The 11,306-nt window shown below is 40.3% G+C and overlaps 1 protein-coding gene across 1 annotated transcript; it reads right to left on the reverse strand.

Moving 5' to 3' along the window:
• Nucleotides 1-7,858: 7,858 nt before the first annotated feature.
• TMEM119 (transmembrane protein 119) lies at nt 7,859-11,044 on the reverse strand. The gene is made up of 2 exons (XM_018560925.1): nt 10,961-11,044; nt 7,859-9,106 (listed from the first exon to the last, which is right to left on the reverse strand). Exon 2 carries the CDS (start codon nt 9,083-9,085, stop codon nt 8,105-8,107), a length of 981 nt encoding a protein of 326 aa, XP_018416427.1. The 5' UTR covers nt 9,086-9,106; nt 10,961-11,044; the 3' UTR covers nt 7,859-8,104.
• Between the last annotated feature and the right edge of the window lie 262 nt (nt 11,045-11,306).

Raw genomic sequence — 11,306 nt, forward strand, 5'->3', positions numbered from 1 at the left:
AGAAACGCACAATAATAAAGCAGCTTGTCCCACTGTGTGAATGTTTTTGTTGTAACTGTATAACCTTTTAGTTTGCAAGCTGTGCCAGTGAACAGGTAACAAGTATTGGCATTGTTCCTGACATACTGAGTAAATCTGTACAGGTAAAAATAATTGCAACTACTTATGAACTCAGGGATTTTTCTCAGTCCCAAGGCTACATATACAAGATGTTGTACATTTCCTGCACTTTGTCAAAGCATATCTATTGTGTAGTGGCCGGTCCGGGGAAGCCTGTATACCAAAAGGCCACTCCAACTAATGTGTCAAACAGGGACAAATCCAAAGCTTAATAAAGGGAGTAATAAAAACTCTCCATAAGTAAGCTTTGAGAGATCTGATCATTGAAGGCTTTATGGTCATGGTCAGAGTCCTGATGAGCCCAAACATGACTAGTTCTTCTTTTTTTTTTTTTTTGGTATGGGCATCGGATAACATTTCAACAGATTGACCTGTGTCAATCAACTTGGTTTGCTGACTGTTGCTTTGTCCTGCCTGCATTGAGGAGTATGTGGGAAATAGAAGAGAAATAAACTTTGTGTTATCGTTCACTTTTATTATTTTGCCAATGGCTGGGAAAAACTGGTCCTACTTAGATGGAATTCCCAAGGTTACCTGGGATTAGGAGGTGTGCTTAAGTGTTATAAACAACTTTTTCCCTTTTATTTTTTCTAAACCTAGGAGGAATGCTGTGAGAGCACTTTCTCTACATTGAAGACTGAGCTTTATCTGTTGCAAAGGAAAAGGGGGCTTCTTTAAAGCCTCATAGTTGTATATGTAGTGTATAGTTTAAGCAAAGACAATGGATCACATGCTTTTCCTTTTTTTTTTTTTGTGTACATATTTCATATGTTACCACAAATAAAACCTTTTCTTTTGTTGACATTTGTGTGAATTATTGTGTATACAGAAAAGTAAATTTGGGGCACTGGTGTATTTTGGTTTTGTGCCACCCCAAGGCAAAACTAAACTCGGGCACCCCCGAATCTAAAGTAGCCCCTGGAGCTACAACATGGATTTTCTGCCTTTTTTAATATGCAGGGCCCTCTAGTTCTCCAGTAAGCCATCTTCTGCCCTGGCTGCTGGGCTCTGTAACTTTACCCTCTCCCCACTCTTGACACATAACACAGGCTGCACTTCACTGGACTCACCACCATGGAGATGCTGATGACCATCTGCATCTCAGCCCTTGTGATCCTGTGGAAGCTTCTCCGCTGCCTGAAGTTGGAGATTTGGGTGTCAGTGCCCTAGGTGGTCCGAGGCATGAACTGCCAGTGCATCCGTACGAGGGCCACGCACACGTTGCACAGCACGGTGACCAGATCGAGGAAGTAGCTGAAGCTGGTGTACATGTAAGAGTAGGTGGACACGTTGGTCCTCCAGTCCAAGAAGCACCAGGTTATATTATCTGTGTGAGGAGGCAAGAGGGGTGTATATCGTGGGGGGCCTCTCTCGTCTTTCTCCCTCTTCAGAGTCAGTATTGTTGGCTCTTGTAGTGACTGTAGAGATGTAGTGTAGAGATGCAGAGCGTGCTCTTGTGGTGCTGTCTCATTTACACAACTCTCGCTCCCCTGATTGCATGCCCCACCCCCCTCAGGTGGCAAAAAGGCTAGGGACACCACTGGTTCTATGATGCGTTGGGGGTCTGCAGCAGCCTGAAGTGAGACTCTGAGTTTAAAAACTCCACTATAAGGCCTCATTTACACTGGGCATGCATGTCCATAAACGGCTGATCCTGAGAGGGACAGGTGCTGCATGTGATTGCACACAGCAACCTGTTCTTCCCTATGGGAGAACTGTACATCTGTGCAAGTACGAGTGTCCGCACTTGGGAGCAGACGGGATCCATCCTGCCTGCGTCCTAGTGCAGACACTCGCACAGATGACACCGTACAGTCGCGTTCTCTTATAGGGAAGAACAGGCTGCTGTGTGAAAACACACGCAGCACCTGTCCCTCCCAGGATTGTCTGTTTACGGGCATGCACGCTGCACGGACGTTTATGCCCACTGTGAATGCGGCCTAAAACTTAAGTCGTTTGGTGACTTCTCCCTTTCTGGAGTCAAACCTATGTGACAGTTAAAGCCAGAGTCTAACTTTTTTTTTGGGGGGGGGGGGCAAGATCAAGATATATCTGCTCATCCTCATATGAGTCTACAGGGTGCCAGGACCCTCTAATACTCACCAGACAATGACAAAGTTGTACAATTGGTACGTTGCTCCTTCACTTTTGTATGAAGAAGAGTTAGGGCTTATGTCTGTTGAGCTGCATTTCTCTGCACGTCTCCAGGTAAATACATTTTACCAGGACTCCAGCATAAATTATAGTCAATCTTTATTGACTGCTATAGTGTCAGATCATCACAGGCGACATTTCGGAACCATATGGTCCCTTCCTCAGGCAAAACAGATTTTTACATTTACCTGGGTTTGTTCTACGGAGGCATCTGCTGTTATTTTAGCACCCTCCCAATTTTTCTGAGGTTTTTTTTTTATCCGGTCAGGAGTGCGATGGGCTTGGATGTTAATTTCTGCATGCCTCCACACATGCATGGTGTGAACAGGGCACACAGAAAACAATTGTTCATACCATACATGTGCGGTGGTGTGCAGAAAAACGCAGCTCAACATACATGGTGTGAGCAAATCCTTAAAGTGACATTAAACCCTCAGATTTTTTAACATAAACCAATACTGTAATGTGTGCCTTACTGTAATCCATTGTAGTTTCCCTTCTCTTTGCTGCTCTTCCTTTTTAAATCTATCTGTTCTCATGCTCTGCAGAACTTCTGTTTTGCAGCAGACTGCCTTGTCTCATGGTGTCTGTGTGTAGGTTTGCAACCTGAGCCAGCACTACTGGAAGAGGCACTCAGCTGCAAAGGGAAGTTCTCCCCAAGCATGAGAAGACATGAGGATTTAAAAGGAAGAGCAGCAAAGAGAAGGGAAACTACCATGGATTACAGTAAGGCACACATTACAGTATTGGTTTATGTTGCAAAATCTGAGGGTTTAATGTCACTTTAATGACTGATTGCTGCCATGTACCCTTTCAACTAGTTCCTGCGGGTCTCCAAAACCAGAAGTACTTGTTATTACCCCCAGGATGTCAGAATTATCTACATTTGGAGCATTTCTTGCTATTTATTTGCCTGTTTATGGCAGCCCTTGAACATCCTTCCTGTGCCCAGCTAGGCAGTGGTAGGTAGGGACTAGGCATTAAATAACAAAATGTAGACATTCAATGGGTAACATTTAATATGTTGTAGTTGCTGAATTTTGTATTTGGTCTACTGCTTCTAAAAGCATGTACAATATATTTTCCTTTTAGTATAATGTGTGTGGTGAGAATTGTCTGTAGAGGACTTCTACATGTAATGAGTTAAACATATATAGGGGAAAAAACAGTTGTGCACAAATGCTGTGATTCCTTTAGACTGGCTTTATTGCTTCCCAGACAAACTGAAGCAGACATTTTTAAAGGATCTCGTCACCGCTAAAGCTCTTTGGCTCAGCCAGCTGTTTATTTTGGCTTGCCCTCAGCAGCTATGGAAGCTTGTAAACTAAGTGAAGGGGGAAGATAGGGAATTCACATGTTTTTTTTTTTGTTTTGTTTTTTACCTATTGTTTACTTGTCCTTTGTTTGCTGGTGATGCCTCAAACAGCATAGTATTTTGATGCCAAGCATTATCTAGAACGGCAGTCTATTTCAGTTCCAGTAATGGATAGGTGATGAAAATTACAAAAACCTCAAACCTGATAATCCCATTAGAAATTAAAAATAGTAAAAATGCTTTGTTTTTAGTAAATGGAGAGATGAGCAACAATTAAAGGAAAACTGTACTGAGAGAAATATGTAGGCTCACCCTATGTTCGTTGTTTGCCTTTAATACGTTCCGTGTTCCTGACATAGAATAATCATGCTTGTTACTTGGAAAATATTTGCAAGGTTTGGTGGATGGAACAGGGTAAGGGCCTGTGTTAATGGGGTTTGAGTTTGTGCTAATGACATCATCTTGACATCAGTTTGAGACACTTTTGAAATAATTCAAAATTCACTGACGGGTGCATTAACCTGCAGTTTATTTACCTCAAGCAGGCTTTGCACTCCCATAGATTTGTTTAGGAATGCAAATCCTATTTGAAACGCACAGAAGCCATTGAAAATGGGCCTCATGGTAGTATTCGGTGTACCTCTGCGCTAGGGTTAGTAAACTGCAAACATGGTGCCATAGCAGCACCTACAGATACCCTGCATTGGCTAATGCAGGGTAGTATCAGCTTTTTTCCAGTACAACCTGGAAACCCCAAAGCCAAGGTAACTTACATAAGTACCGATCACAACTCTAAGGCCTTCTTCACACTACAATTTTGGGATTCCTAATGTAGTAGCCTACGAATTCCTAGGGCAGGAATCCCAAATGTCCCATTTAGCTGTGGCCGCTGTACCCATTCAAGCTGATGACCGGGTGACAGCAGCCACATCTGTAAGTGGTAGTATGCATTTATTCGTATGTAATACATTTGGAACAGATCACTGACCCTGGATGCAGGATATATGCTTCTAGGGACAGTGATCTATTCCAAACCACATGTAATTGGATCACATACGATTACATGTGGACTACCACTTACAGATGCGGCCGCTGTCACTAACTTAAACGGGTACAGCGGCCACAGGTGAATGTGACATTTGGGTTTTTTTGCCACAGGAATCCATAGATTCCTGCTGCAGGAATCCCAAATAGCATAGCGTGAATGAAGCCTAAAGGTCCACTTCTGACCAGTTCCATAAACACTATAATATTAGCTACAGCACCCAAAACTCATCTTCAAACAAATCTTTGCTGTGGTCCTTTTATCTGTTTTATCCTGGTGATCACCTTGTCACTTGATGGAACATTCCAAAAATCATTTGTGTTCTGCTGCTGTGAATGCAATCAAGTGAGTTGTCAGGGCCTTCTAGTGGCCATAATGTGGAATTACATTTAAAAAAAAAAAAAAGAAACTGAGAATACATTGCCTGGTAAAGAAACATATAAAGAATGTTTGTTTAGCATACATAGGCACAGATCGAATGTTAAAGTATAATTAAAGCCTCCGGGTTTTTTGCATATATCTACTGTTAGCAAGCAGTAGATATATGCAAAAAGTAAAAAAAAAAAAACGTCAGAAAATCTCGGGCGGCTGCAAAGGATCTTGGGGCAGGCGCATGCGCAGTTCAGATTTTCAGCAGGGAGACGAGGAGAGACACAAGTTAAGTCTATTGATGGCGTTTGGACAGGAAGTGCCAGCAAGCACAGAGGAGTCAGCGCTGGATCGGAGACCCACAGCAGCGCTGGAGAGAACGCTGAAAAGGACAGGAAAGAAGAAGAAGATAGAATTAAAGGTGGCCATACACTTTACAACCATCGCAAGACCTTAGTCTTGCGATGGTTGTAAAGTACTTAAAAAAACGTACGATCTGCCCATCTTGGACAGGCAGATCGTACTTGCGATCATCGCAAGCCCGCCCCCCTGAGGGGCGGGCTTGTGATGACTGCAATGAGGGGCGGGCTTGCAAGGACAGCAAACAGGCAGTGTGCGCGTGCGCACACCGGCCCGTTCGGCAGTTGTCGAACCAGCAGGCCACTCACTCGCCGAGAATCGTACGATTCCCGGCGGGTTTTCCAGCCTGCTTGTTCGATGGAAGACGTGCGACCGTACAGTAGAAACGGTCGCACGCCTTCTATACACTGTACGATTCTCGTACGATCGCGGGATTTCCCGCGATTCTCGTACGAGAATCGTACAGTTTATGGGCACCTTAAGAGACATCATTTAAGGTAAGTGCTGACATTAACTTTGGGCAGAGGGGGAAAAAAACGTATCCTTTAATGTCACTTTAACAGATATTCACAGGACGAAGGGCCCTGCGGATAGTTTATAGATAGACTCCATGTAGGCATAATACCATACATGATTAGAATCACAGACAAAAAGTGTAATCCTTCCATGTTAAGAGGTATGTTTGAAACATCGCATTAGTACACTTACCTGCTTGACCTTTGTGGCTGAACATATATATGTATGTATATACTAAAAGCACCCAAATTTTAGGGCAAAACATTTCCTTTACATATATGTCATATATGGTATTATGCCTACCGGACTGCTCAATGCTCATACAGCTATCTTTTATGAGTGATGTGCTAATAGAACCATGTTCCTGGAGCCTATATGTTTTTGTTCAGATTGTTAAGTAATTTGACCATGTGCAAACATCCTCTATGTTTGCAAAGCCCCTTGGTGCCTTAGCAAGCAACTCTTTAAGGGTGACTTTGATGCATCCAAAGTTAACATTGTGACATCCCATTTTTCTGAAACCTTACTAAAAACCCTATACTGTATACACTGAAATATTATAAAACACTATGTAAGCCATATAATGATGACACACTTAAACTAAACATACCATTTGACATTAGCCAATGAAGGAATGGCAACTGCTAGTGTAATCTATATCATTATTTAGGTTATCCCATAATCTTAAGGCCTGGCATTCAAAGTGCTCACCACCCCTATTTCTACCTCACACACATACATACCAAGTACATAAAAGTCGTCAAGGACATTAATTTATAAAACTGTGACTGAGTGTTCACCAAAAATGATGGCTTTCTTAAAGATAGAATAATTATCATTATTATGTTTATTTTACATTGTTGACCTGAACATAGAATATTATTCACAATGTGAAAAGTTAAAGTTGGTCCTAGGCAATATATAGCACTTAGAATCACAGACAAAAAGTGTAATCCTTCCATGTTAAGAGGTATGTTTGAAACATCGCATTAGTACACTTACCTGCTTGACCTTTGTGGCTGAACATATATATGTATGTATATACTAAAAGCACCCAAATTTTAGGGCAAAACATTTCCTTTACATAAATACATTGCTTTAGAAAAGCTTGTGTTCAAAAATATAAATATGTATTTCTTGTTTTCTGTTTCAGCTAATATACTAAAAATGAACTATAATAAACTGATAATATATACTCAATGGCCAGCTATTCTAGTTTGACCTAATTTGCCATTTTGACCAGCTATTCTCTACTTTTAACCAACTCGCTAGCTCCCTAAATGATCATTTTTTAATCACAAATGTCACTGTTAAATATCCAAGGTGTTCTTTGGCTAACATGTTCCAGAGAACCATAATTAAACTGGATTTAAATACAGCTCATATACATAATAAAATAAACATGAACGTAGATAGATTCCACATTTCCTAAAATAGGAAACTCCCTATGTAAAGTATTGCTTATCAGTACATGTTCAGCTATAAACAGAAGTTTACATGGTTGGATGAAGTATCAAAATCCCCTGCCAACCATCTCATCAAACCAGATGCACAGGAAGTAATCTTATGTACAAAGGTGGTGTCTATTGCTAGATACAAAATTTGTAAGGCCTTGGTGGAATTGGGTTGTTCTCTGGTAAAAAATATGCAATTAGGTAGCAGAATGGGAGTTACTGTAACAATGGAGACATTATCAAGAGGGGAACTGTCAGAAAAAGCTTTTATCAAAATGACCCCTGCATTGTCATGAGCTACCATTGGACAATGGCTTCTTTTCTAATAGGTGGTACAGCTTTTCAGATGTGTATAACCCTTTAAACTGAATGAATGTTCAGTTAAATAACTGGCAGTTCTTCACAGAGCCTGCTTCTGGAGTACGAATAGGTGTAACACTAGGAATAAACAAATAGTTTGAAACCATTCTGCTACTAAATGGGATATACATTTGCATTTGTAAGGCATTTTATATTGGCAATAAAAACATTGCATTAATATAACATTTTTGGTGCTCACTCTTGAAGAACAAAGAACTCACGATGTAAAACCAGAGCTATCTTTGGTAATGTTCTCCAATAGTTTGTAACACGTAAGCACCACAGTTCACCTCCGGCTCCCAGTGCCATATTAGATCATGCAAATGATTCCTGACTTCAAGGTTGATTATCTGCTGTTATAAGCCAGATGCATACATTTCATTGTCTATATAATAATACTATCGCCCTGCATTAAACTCCACATGGCTCTGTGGCAGGAGCCTGCTGGGATTCTTTACTTTCACAAGGATTATTGTTTGCTGTTTCACACTCAGTTGGAGTGGGATTCACTTCTTCTTTTCCGTTTTCTTCTTCTGGAGGACTAGGGACATCTGCTTTAGCTTCAGCTGCGGCTTCCTGAGAGTCACTTGTAGGTTGAGTTTCTTGTGCTGGAACAGGTAGGACCTCTTGAGAATCACCTGTGGGTTTAGTTTCTTCTTTTGGTTCAGCTGGTGCCTCCTGAATATCACCTTCAGGCTTAGCTTCTTCTGGTGACTTAGCTGGGGCCTCCTGCACTTTGTTCCCAGGAGTTTCTTCCTGGGTTTTGGGACTCTCTGGGCATTTGTCACCAGAGGCTTCCTGAGGATTTTCTTTTTGGGACAGCTCACAAGTCTTTTGAGGTCCTTCACAATTTTTTTGCCCCTTAATACTACCACCCTTGGTTGGAGATTTAAGGTTTTGAGCAGCGTTAAGGATATCAGCTTGTAGCTGGTTGCCCGAACTTAACACTTCTTCAACCTTGGCATCATGGGGCTTCTCAGGAATCTCATTAAAAACTCTAGTACCTCCATTTTTGTCATCGTGGTTTACATACTCTTTTGGTGCAAAAGATGAAGGATAATAAGCAGATGCTTTATGTCTGTGACTCATAATCACTGCAGCACACAGTATAAATATAAGCATGGCAGCCAGAGAACCTACCACAATTACAAGCAGCAGGTACTCCTTAAAAAACTGTTTAATACTTTCCAAGACATTTAAGGAAGTAGATGTGCCATTTACATTCTTCACAGAGTTATCTGTAGTAGATCCAACAGTGTCATAGCTCTGAGTATTGGAAACAAATGCTGTCCCATCTTCTCCACTTCCAAACTCAGGTTCAGTGGTGTATCGAGCCAGGGATGCAGGGTAAGATAAAAACAGGAGCATACATAAGGTCAAAAGGTGTCCCATTTTTCTGTGGCGGTTCAGTATCTGCAAAAGATAGCTGACATATAAAATCATGTCTGGTATAGACAAGTTTTGAACAGAATGAAAACAGTAAATATATACCTGCAAATATACCAAATACATATATCAGTAGAAAACAGATAATCCTTTGAACGTATAAAGGGCATATATTGGCATAGTCAAAGAAGATCTGTTCTTATATACACATACTGTATATATGTATTGAAAGCATTTGATTTTACAAAAAGATTTTTTATCTGTACATCACATTTATGGCAAAGGTAACTGTCATGTCAGTTCAAAGTAGTAAAAACAGGTTACAAGATTGTAATCAAGCAGTTGTGCCATTTAAAGCTGTGTGTTAGATGCATTGTGGGTACAGAGCTGACTCAGTTTTTCAAGATAAATGAGACCAAAGCTTTTAGATTTCCTAAATGAAGTTCACATGTGTGAGTTGTAAAAATATACTTAGCTTTTGCCTAAACTGAGCTCATGTAGAACAACATCAAGGACAAAGATGTAGTTGTGTCTCAACTATCCTCTAAAACAAAACAAGGGTTAAACTTGGATTTCTGGATAAAAATGAGGATGGGCTGGGTGAGCTTCAGTCCAGCAAAGGATATATTTAATTTATATGCAAATTAAGAATATTTAACCCTTGCAGTACTTGTAGCTATTTAAATCAAACGAGTACATTACCAAAGTAAGGGATGTACTGTAGATATATATTACTGAGATGCAAAGATATTAAAAAAAAAAATTTTGGTAGAAGTTAAAATGTTTTACCCTGGGACGAAAAACTGAAGTACATTACAGAGCAGTAGCAGATCCTCTCGTATCCCCAAGAAGAGACTGGAGCCCTGCCCCCTTGTGTGTGCCTACCACATCTGGGCTCCGTCTGCCTCTTTGTTATAAAGTGGTGTCTCCAGGGACCCCAGATCCCAGGCTCACAGGTTAGAAAGGAGAATATGTTCCACATCTGGAGGAAACACTAGTAAACCAGAGGTGGGTCTTGTTTTTTTTTTTTCTAAGCTAAAGCTTTCCAAGAGGACCATTAGGTAACATGCAAATCACATTTTATCAACTCTACTCCAAGGGTGAATAAAAAGTGAGCAAAAGAAAATATGGCTGCTGCCATAGCAACAGTTCAGACAGATGTTGGCTTTGCTGTCCTAATTTGTATTAGATAAATTACATCTGGAACCTGATTGCTGTGGTCAATAGCTTCACTTGTCTTCGGTCTAATGTAGTGGCAGTGATTGTTAGGGTTAATCAAATACAGCATTCTAGAAAGCCCCATCTTCATAATATAAATACCTATAAGAAGTAATAAATAAATAAATGACATTTTAGCTCAAAAATTATAACACTGAAGCCTTTGCAAACTTGACCACAACTGATTATCGGCACAAATAAATGACTGTTAAAGACATTATATTGGAAAACCTTAAATACATGACACTCAAGTATTAAAGGTAACAGACACTGTTGCTAAGTAATGATAACTGGTACTTTTACATGTAAAAAAATAAAAGTAAATAATAAATGTCTAGCTTTAAATGCATACTGCATGCTGAATATAGTTAGTTACATTATTACTGCTTGTAATATATTGTGGATATTTCCAGTGTTTATGCACCCAAAGGTTTCCTAAAAAAAGGTTAAAAGCATAACACTAAAAGGCTTCTTACCAAATGCTCTTAAATTCCAGATCGTAAAGAAAATTGCCTGCAAGCTACACGCCAGCTGTGTCTTAAGACGCGTACGTTACAAAATAAGAAAAAAAAGGCAGCTAAATGTACACACTTATGACTTTCCCTATGGCTCTGTGATTTGTTATAGGCTACAAGTTAGAGTAGGGAGACTTCGAGAACTTACTGTTGTCCCAAGCTTGCAATTTCCTGCAGACTCTACTGCTGAGATAGCCAGTCTCCTAAGTCAGTCTAATGCAGACTGTTTTCATTAAGGAAAAGAGAAGAGGGGGGCAAGCTCAGCCCTTAAAATAAAATCCCTCCTGCCTTTTCTGTGCATCCTTCTGGAACCGGAGGCGGGGAAAATTAACCCCATATAATTTTCTTTACTGGAATATGGATAAACATATGCTGTTATAACTTATAACAGCAAAACTGCAATGCTCAGTCATCCGTTTGGCTATGCATAACTAATAAAATTACTGGTTTGAAGCAATTAATTTAGAACGTCTACAATGATAGAATAGAGAAAA

Source organism: Nanorana parkeri, unplaced genomic scaffold (assembly GCF_000935625.1).
Source record: "Nanorana parkeri isolate BGI_ZX_2015 unplaced genomic scaffold, ASM93562v1 scaffold18, whole genome shotgun sequence".
NCBI classification, from domain to species: Eukaryota; Metazoa; Chordata; class Amphibia; order Anura; family Dicroglossidae; genus Nanorana; species Nanorana parkeri.

Excerpts from the sequence above, each read along its gene's own strand:
- TMEM119 (XM_018560925.1), bottom strand. The coding sequence starts at position 9,085 with ATGGGACACCTTTTGACCTTATGTATGCTCCTGTTTTTATCTTACCCT.